Raw genomic sequence first — 9,708 nt, 5'->3', positions numbered from 1 at the left:
CGGGGTTGGAACCTAGGGTTGTGAACCTACCAGGCAAATACTCTACCACTGAGCCACATCCCTAGCCTGCCAGTCTCTTCTTGAAGAGATCTATTTTCACAATGAAATTCATGTTTGAAATTATCAAACTTATGACTCCAGAAATTTGGAGGCTGGCAATCTCAACAATAATCCAAATAATATGGAAGGTACATATAGCACATTGAGAGTTTGAAAAGTCTGGGCAGGAAGTGAAGTTCTGACAAGGTTTATTCTGGTCCTGGTTGAAGATGATAGACCTTGAACTCGGACTCTTTATCCTAATCAGACCTCACCATTGATCTGGGGGTTGGTTCTCAAGAAGCTAGACTCTTCTGCCTCATGCACGGGTAGGATTCAAACACTGCCTACCCCTTTTTCTCCGAATGGGGTGAGAAGTCAGCATCTGGAGAAGCGGAGGCAGGCCGAGAGAGTGCCAGTCACCATCGCTGTACCGAGATGTGTCGGATCTGCCCACTTCTGTGGGGCTCACTATCTGCAGTGAGTTGCCCTCAGGAACTTTCTATGAAAATGGAGATCTCAATTGTGCTGACCAGTGCAATAGCCCCTGAGCCCTTGGAATGTAGCTAATGGGACCAAGGAATAACTTCTTATTTTATTTCATTGTACAGAGGGTCCCCAAATTCTGATGCTTCAATGTGAGTTTTTTTCAATTTCATACTGGTGAGAAGATGATAGACATTCAGTAGAAGCCATATTGGGAATCTTGAATTTGGATAATTCCCAGGCTAACAAAATGCATGGTATTCTTTTGCCATGCTGGGCAGTGGGGTGAGTGCCAGCTCCTCGTCAGCCTGTGCTCACAGGGGAAGCAGCCCAGAGCCTGCAGTACACTGTGTTGCTAACTAGGAGGTGTAACAGGGTCGGCAGATTAAATGCATTCTTTACTTTATATTTTCAACTTACAATGGATGCTATTCGGGTCCTAAGTTAAGGAATAACTGTAATTTCCATTTAAAATTTAGTAGCCACGTGTGGTGAGTGGCCTCCCTGATGTATATAGAGTGGCTCTGAACTCTGATGAGACAGGCTCAGGATAGTTGATCACTGTCATGAAGGTCTCACAGGCCACTCAGACTGTGCTGCTGGCCACGGGGGACTTGCACACATCGCTGAGGCTGTTTCCAGTGTAGACGATGTTGGAGAGCTTCTGTTGCTACTGACCTCTAGACTCAACCACCAGGGATAGAAGCCTTCATGGACCTCGTTCCCTCCTGACTCCCATGTGGGGGTTCCTACCGCGCTCTAGCAGCAGGCGGTTAGATGGCAGAAGGGAAGATGCCATTTGTTTCAGATGCCAGCACCCTAGGTGGTAGTGACAGTAGCAATGACTTTAGTAACAGTGGCAGAAGCAGCAGTGGTTGGTGTGAGGTTCACCACACTTGGGGGGCACTGTGATTTGGGTTTTGGGGAACACCTTTCCCCCTTTTGATACTGCAGCCCTAGAGGGGCTGTCAGCCTCCCACAGTTACTAATCTTTAGGTGACCTTTACTGTTCCAGTTAGATATGAAGCGTTCCCCGAAGACTCACATGTTGAAGGCACGGTTCCCTGTCCGGCAGTGCTTAGAGGTGGGGATTTGGGGAAGCGGTAGGATCACGAGGGCTTTGTACTCATCAATGGATTTCATATTTGATGTTATTATTGGTATATGGTGGAAACTGTAGGCAGAGGGGCCGCGTTGAAGGAAATAGATCACTAGGGGACATGCCTTAGAAGGATATATCTTGTCCCTGGTCCCTTCCTCCCTCTCATTCTCTCTGCAACCTGGCTACCATAAGGTAAGCAGCTTTGTTCCACCATACCCTTCTGCCATGATGTACTCCCTGACCAGGGCCCAGAAACAATGGAGCCAGTCCAATGACCATGGACTGAAACCTCGGAAATTGTGAACCAAAGTATATCTTTCTTTCTTGAAGTTGTTTTCTCATGTATTTTGTCACACTGATAGAAAGCCGACTCAACCCTTTACTTCTTCTTTAAAAAAATATATATATTTGGGTCCTAAGTTAAGGAATATCTGTAATTTCCATTTAAAATTGGAAATTTTTTACGTGGTGCTGAGGATTGAACCCAGCGCCCCATGCATGTTGGGAAGTGCTCCACCGCTGATCCCCAGCCCCAGCCCTCAACCCTTTACTTCTGCTTACTCCCAGCGCTCTTATACTCATTCCCCTGTACTTGATTTCCTCTGTTTGAAATACCTTGAATGGATTCACTTTTCCTTATGAAACATGGACAGTATAATTGCATTCAAGTCAGTTAAACACCTCATCACTCCTACCTGGGCTGCTTTCACATCTTATGATTTATTCTCTTCCATCCAGGCCTCTCCCCTATCCAGAGTTCACCATGCTAGAACACAAATCTGATCATGCTCAAATCCCTGTGGTGGCTTCCAGTTGCTTTTCAAAAAGGGTGTCCCTTAGGACCATGCATGATCCAAATTGTTCTTAAGCCCCTGTCTTATTCTCTGAGCCCCAGGTTTGTAGTCTCACAGGCTCCTTGGTGCCTCAGCTCTTTCTCCCTGAGATGCCCCTCAGCCTCCTCTCACATATGTACATACACCTTCAAGTCATACCTTTGGTCTACTCTGTAGAACCTGCCACTGTCTATAATAATCTCTTTCCTTGCTCAATTATTCCATGAATGCTAGTTTCCATCCTGTAGGCCAGCGGTTCTCAAAATGGGGTCCTGGGACTGAAGCATCAGTATCCTTAGGGATTTGTTAGAAATGCCAAAATGTCAGGTCCCACCCATGACTACAAATTGAATCAGAACCCTGGTCTGTGCTTAACAATCCCCCTGGGTAGTTCTGATATAGCTCCAAGGTAAGAAACCTGTGCTAGACAGTTGACTAAGGAGTGTGTGTCTACCTGGTTCACCATCGGCCTGCATCGAGGTAGAGTGCTCAGCAAGTGTATGACAGGTGAATGGTTGGTGAATGAATCAGAGCACCAGTGTTCATCTGAATGGCATAAGATACACTGAGTTATTGGAGACGTTGAAACAGCAACTTGTGAGACACCAGAAAAGAGGAGATGGATCACAGGCCTCAGTCTTGCCTGCTGAGACCTGATGCCCAGTCAGACTACTCTGCCACCATTGTGAGAAGCCTGGTAAAGGGAGGTTCATTTTCCCTGGAGAAACCTTATGCTGCTTTGGTCGCCTGCCTGGCCAGGCCTGCCTTCTTCACTGTCTCTCTGGAATTGACCCAGAAGGAGTGTGCCATATAGCCAAAGAAAGAGGAAAATCTGAATAAACAAATGCGCCTCCAATAACCATCCCCTGGCAGCATCAGGTGCTTGCTGCTCATTATGGGTCAGTGTGAGGCATAATAATGAGATAACAATGTCAACAACACATATTACCTTGCTGTTTTTTCAAAATGGGAGACTAGGGGTGCAGAGAGGCTAGTTAAATGACTTGCCAAGGTCACACAGCAAGAAAGTGGCCGACGAGGAATAATTGTAGGTAACGGGGCTACTGCAGAGAAGAGGTTAAGCCTGTTCCAGGGCTTAGTGGAAACCCTATGGGAAAGACCCACATTAGAAAACACACACACACAGTTACTCTAGGTTCTAGAAACAGGTCTCCTTGTGGGGAGGTGAGGGTCAGAGCTCTTTTGGGTGGGCGTCCACCAGTGCATAGTGCGTTGCCTGGCGCCCTGACAGAGGAAGGGCAACCCTAGCAGACGGGCATCGGCAAGGAGCTAGAAGCATCACAGAACATGGTACATGGGGGCAGGGACTCCTGCAGTCTTGGGGTCTGGCCAATGCAGGACTCAGGGGCGGGTGACAGGGAAGCGCCACAGACACTCAGCTAGAGTCCCAGGGACAAGCGCCCTTCATAAGCCCCGCCCCAGGTCAGCGCCGCCCCGCCCCCTCCAGGCCTGCGAAGAGCGCGCGGCCCCGCCCTCTGTCCCGCCTTCAAGGCCCAGCTGCTCATGCGCGTTCTTGCCTTCGGCACGGCCCTTGCCCTGGTTTAGCTGCGCGCGCACCGCCCCTGGCACCGGTGCGCACGCGCGGGCGCGGCTCCGCCTCCGTTCCGCCGGCGCTCGGAGCCCGAGTCCGCGGGAAGATGGCGGCGCCGCTCATCCCCCTCTCCCAGCAGGTATGGGCCGGGCGGGCTGGGGGGCGGCGCCGAGGAGAGGTGCAGACGGCTGGCGCCACGGGAGGGCCGAGGCGCTGGGAGGCCCAGCTGGGCGGTGGTGGCGGAGCCAGTGGCGTCAGCGGCTGGCGCTGAGGGGTCCGCCGTGGGCTGAGGGGTGGGCGGCCCTGAAGGTGACAGGCCAGCCGAACCCTCCCGAGCGACCCTCACGGGCGGCGACGAGGCGGGCTCGCGGCGCATGTCTACTTCTCCCGGGGTCCGGGCCTACTCGCCGCCGCAGCGCCCAGGCTGGGCGGTACGTGGTGCGCTGGGCTCCCTCTTGGAGAGGTGGGCGAGGGGAGTGAGCATTTCTGCCGGCGCGGCAGCCCCGTGGGCCTTTGTCTCCTGCCGGTACCAGCACCGGAGCGGACACTGTCTCTGCGGGGAGCTGGCGGGGTGGAGGACAGAGCCCCGCAAGAGCGGGGAACCGCCTGCAGGTCGATCTAGACCTGTCTCCTTCACTTGGCAGGTGGTTCCACCACTCCTGCACCGTGAAAAGAAGGGAGGGACTCATGTCTCCCGACCCCTCTGTGTTCTCGAATTCGCCCGATGCTCTTAGGGGCAGCCTCAGTGGCGTGACAGAGACGTGCAAAAAGCCATGTGCAGGCAATTTTGCTTTTGGGAAGGACATTAATTCATTTATATATTCATTCTAAAACTGTGCAGTTGGGTCAGGTCCTGGGCGCACAGCAGTTAACCAGACAAGGTTGCTGCTCTCCTGGAGATGACACTGATGGACACTGGAAACTACGTGTCTTGCTAATCACCTTTATTTACTAAGTACCTGTTTTGTACCAAACACCATGTTATAAGCACTTTACTAGAACGACCTAATATAGTGTCATGATTAAGAGTGAGGATGCGGGAGAGATCATCTTATGTATAAGTCTTGGTTCCAGCTCTTATTCCTTCTGAGTGCCCTTGAATGAAGCTTTTAGCCTTTCAACACATTAATTGCCTTGTTTGGAAAATGGGGATATAAAATGTACTGGGATAATGTGAAGCTTAAACATATCAAGCACTTAGTGCCTAGCACACCCATAGCTCTCAGTGGTACTACAATTATTTAATCTCATTCAGCTTTGGACATTTGGGAATAGAGAACACAGCAGGTATGCCAGACCCACTGAGATTGACATGCCTTGTCACCTGATCCAAGAGAGATATGGCTTCTTGTTAAGTCTTGCAAGAACTAGCCAATTTGCAACACTGTCACTAAATTGACAGTGCTTAAGACCAGTGGTTATTAATTAACAAGTTCTTGTAACAGATATGAAAGTGCTTTGTAAACTGTTAAGTATTCTACAGATATTAGTTATTGTTATATTCTGAGACTAGGTCTTATTATATTGGCAAGGCTGGCCTGAAACTTCTGGGTTCAAGCAATCCTCCTGCCTTAGCCTCCCAAGTAGCTGGGACTATAGGCACTTGCCACCAGGCCCAGCCATTAGGTATTATTATTAATAACCAAGTACTAAGTTTAGGGTGTGTATAAGTGGGTGGGGAGTGAAACTCACCTACACTCATTTAATGAGAAATGTCCCTTTTCACAGTGGGTGGTGGAGGTGTTTTTCAAACTTTCCCATTTTGACACTATCCCTCATTTGGACTTCTGTGATGACAACAGCTAATGTGTATTGAGTGCTTCAGGGTTATATGCATGTTACATGCATCACTTATTTGTAAAATGCCCTGCTCCTCGAGGAGGGGATTCTTTTTTTTTTTTCTTTTTTTTTTTTTAAGAGAGAGTGAGAGAGGAGAGAGAGAGAGAATTTTTAATATTTTATTTTTTAGTTCTCGGCGGACACAACACCTTTGTTGGTATGTGGTGCTGAGGATCGAACCCGGGCCGCACGCATGCCAGGCGAGCGCGCTACCGCCTGAGCCACATTCCCAGCCCAAGGAGGGGATTCTTATTTTACTACTGAAGCAACTTTAATAGGGTAGTGATTTACTACCGAGAGGTAACAAACATGAGACAACATGAGTCATGTCATGTGACTCACCTGCTTAGAACCTTTTGGACCAGACTCCTGATTCCTTCTTCCTGGGTGCCTGCTGGCTTCTCCCATCTCGCCTGCTATGCTCTCCCTGGCACCCACACTGCAGCCATACTTGTTGCTTTATGGTTCCTCTTATAGTCCAAGCTCTCTTTGTCCTCAAGGTGTCCCTGCTAGCTGTTCCTTTTTCCTGAAGCACTTTATCCTGTTTCTCTGTTGGTACTTCCAGTATCCGGCTCCTTTCCCTCTTTTAGGTGGCAACTCAAATGTTATTCTTCCCAGAGGTCTTTGCCAGTCACTTATTATAAGTAGCACCCCACTCAGCCATGTCTCTCCTTTATACCACCCTTCAGCATCTGTCAGTATGCACAAATGTCTGTGTGTCTCTTTGCCATCTGTCTCCCAGTTAGACTGGGTGTCCAGTGAGAGCAAGAACAAGCCACTTGCTCAGCACCCTGGCCTCGTGCCCAGCACCTAGGAAATATCTGCTAAGCCAGAGGTGTGGACTAGCAATTTGTACCCCCAGTGCAGTTTACAAGTGGCTTTTTTCCTCTATGTGTGGGATGGTGCCTGTGGATGGGGACCAAACCCAACTGAGAAGTTGTAAGAAGAGGCTGACAGCCTGAATCCTTTGGCATCTAAGTTCAGGTCACTGACTTCTAAGCGTCTTCCTGTTCCTTTGCCTATATGCTTGTCAAATGAAGATTTTCTCCCTTCAGATAATATGTCAACACTTCTCTCTGCCTGCTCTTTTTTTAAAATTAAAAAAATTTTAGTTGTAGATGGACACAATATGTTTGTTTATTTTTATATGGTGTTGAGGCTCGAACCCAGGGCCTCACATGTGCAAGGCAAGTGCTCCACCACTGAGCTACAGCCGCAGCCCTCTGCTCTTGAGTGAAACCATGCATCAGGTCTTACTGTCGCTGCACATGTGAGGAAAGGCTCCACTAGGCTCACTTATAGCCAATTTGCGGAGATCACAAGGGCTTACAGACGGGAAGCATGGACATGATTCTAGGATACTTTCTGGTTAAGGGCAGCTGGGGAGTAACCTAGGCAGGATGCTGTTCTGGTTGGATTTCAGTAGCAGAGGGCACTTGGAAAGCAAATGGCCAGTCAAAAGTGAGTGAAGCTGTCAGTCATGGGGTTAGCAGAGTGGGGGAGGAGCATCCCTCCTCCCCAGCACTTATTGCACTTTTCCTCCCCGACCCTGCCTTTTGTCCTCTGTCCACCCTGACATCATCTGGGCCATCTCCTTTCATATGTAATCTTTCCGGAATGTGAATGTTCATTTTCAGAGCCTATATTCTTGCCTCTCCAGGAGTACTCCCTCCTTGTTAGTATCTTAACAATTTCTATTTCTCTTTGCTTCCCTGAACAAAAGCTCTCTCTACCTCTCCCAAAAGCATGTTCGACTGCAGCTTATCCTGTGTCACCTCTTTGTGGACCAGCTACTCTCCAAGGTTACTAGGGACCCTACCCTCTTTAGCCTCAGCAGCCTGTCTTTGGAGCTGGTCTTCCTTGAGTTGGAATTGTTCCTTCTCTGGAGCCGTGGGCCTGCACTCTCCTTCTGCTCTGCCTTCACTTTTCTCTCCCACCCACAGATTTCAGACTCCTCCGTCCGCCTGCCCTCCTGCATTTCCTTGGCTTCCTTCCCTGAGCACCCATGCGAGTACTTCAAACCAACCTCCCCCCACAGACCCTTCTGGAGCCCAGCCCCCTGTCTCTTCCTCATCTCTGAAGTCCTGCTGGACTCTGGAATTGGCCACTTCTTGACCACACCCCGAAGTTCACATTGGCAGGGCCTGTTTCTAATTCCTGCTTACTCGCTTCATCTATGGGATCTTCTAAAACAATTTGCACCCACTCCCCTGCTCCAGAAATCTTCTATGGCTCCCATTCTTCTTTCCTCAAAATACATCCAGTTTGATGAGCCAAAGTACCACATTCCCTGACCCCAGCCTGACCTCTCCAGCCCCCGACCTTGCAGGCTTGTTTTCCCGCTACCCTCCTCCGGCTCTACTCCTAAGCTCCTGGCTCTCCCGCCTCACCATCCATGGCTCTGTGACCTTCTGCTGTGTACTTCCTGCTCCAGAGGCTGCTCTGAGGCTTCCCTGGTGCTGTCCTCCCTTGGCCCCACCCAAACAAGAGTTTTCCTTGTGTGCCTTCAGTGGGTCCTTTTCATGGTCCCCATCCCTAAGAAGTGCATGATCATTGGAGGAAGGCGCTGGGATCAGTGATGAGGAAAAACTGCCCTACACCCCAAGAAGTTCTAGTTTCCTCTCTCCTCCTTGTCATATGTCCTGTGTCCAGTGGCTTTGGTGCTTTTCCTTGTAGCAGGTACCACTGTTCTAGGAGGTTTTTAAAACCCATTTTACAAGTGAAGAAAGAGACCCATATCTCTGGAGACCCACAGAGATGAAGTAACTTGTTGAAGTCCAGTAGCTGGTGGGTGTAGCACTGGGGCTGAACCTGCTGACACCTGCTGCAGAGAAACCCCCCCCCCATTCCTGCTGTTCTCCCCAGTTTTCCAGATAGCCTGCTGGCACCCTGCCCACAGCAGCACCCAGCCAATGTATCTGGTATGAATGCGCAGGGGCTCAGGGCGCCTGCTTGACCTCCTAGGCCTTGTTTTCTTTTTCCCCTAAATGACTGCTAGTCTCAATGTCTTACTAGAATGCTAATGGCAATGCAGTATAATTTGATGGGCAGAGAGCAAAGTTTTAGAGTAAAATTTGGTCTTGCCCCTGGAAGATCCAGAATTCTCTGGCTGCCCCTTTTATTAATCTGCATTGGCCTGAATTTTGTTGAGTAGGTAGCTCCCTGCCAAGCAAGAACTTGTGTATTTTGCTTCTCTGCCCCAATTCTAAATGTTAAAACTACTTTACTGTGCCCAGATCTTTGCCCCAGTCATCTGCTCTGGGAAGCTGAGTGACTGTCTTTAGACGTGATAGTACCAGAGAACTGAGTGTCCACTGTTTGGTTCCCATACCTCATGCTGGGCCACCTGACTGTGAGGGACAGATACACGATTCACTGCACCTTTGTGAGACATACCTCAACAGCACCCTCCCAGGGTGCTCACAGAGCCTCCTCACCTTGGCAAAAGCTGTTACTTTCATGCTGTTTCTCAAAGATGACACTCCAAGCACCAGTGTCATGTAAAGTCCCTTCAGGATTCTGCTTTTCAGTGTCCAGGTCCCCAGATATTCATCTATTGCCCTCAGATGCTTTCTGTACCCATCTGCAGATTGGGAATAGTACTCTATTCTTGCTTTATCTGCCTCATGAAAGGGAGCATGATGACCCCACAGGATGATGTATGTCCTTTCAAAGTGCCTTCCATTTATAGCTCCCACTATGCTGTGTTCAGCATCCTCTCATTACTGGGCATTTCCTGAGCAGTAGATGGAGCAGCAAATCTGAAGACATCCCTGTCCTGTGGAGCTGACATCCTGAGGAAGTGACATATGGGGTGTGTCTGATGATGATCCATACTTGAGACAAGTAAAGGAGGG

At 49.4% G+C, this 9,708-nt stretch overlaps 1 protein-coding gene across 3 annotated transcripts in view; it reads left to right on the top strand.

The window, feature by feature from the left end:
- The first annotated feature begins 4,043 nt into the window (after positions 1-4,043).
- Positions 4,044-9,708, top strand: part of EPS15L1 (epidermal growth factor receptor pathway substrate 15 like 1) — a 99,837-nt gene continuing 94,172 nt past the window's right edge. For all 3 annotated transcript variants that reach the window (XM_081287077.1, XM_081287075.1, XM_081287073.1), the window contains exon 1: positions 4,044-4,151. In XM_081287077.1, coding sequence (XP_081143203.1) covers positions 4,119-4,151 — 33 coding nt within the window. In that variant the 5' untranslated portion in view covers positions 4,044-4,118. The remainder of the gene's footprint in view (positions 4,152-9,708) is intronic.

The sequence above is a fragment of the Spermophilus citellus genome, assembly GCF_964194105.1.
Source record: "Spermophilus citellus genome assembly, chromosome: 3".
NCBI lineage: Eukaryota > Metazoa > Chordata > Mammalia > Rodentia > Sciuridae > Spermophilus > Spermophilus citellus.
This window is presented reverse-complemented; position numbering and strand designations above follow the sequence as displayed.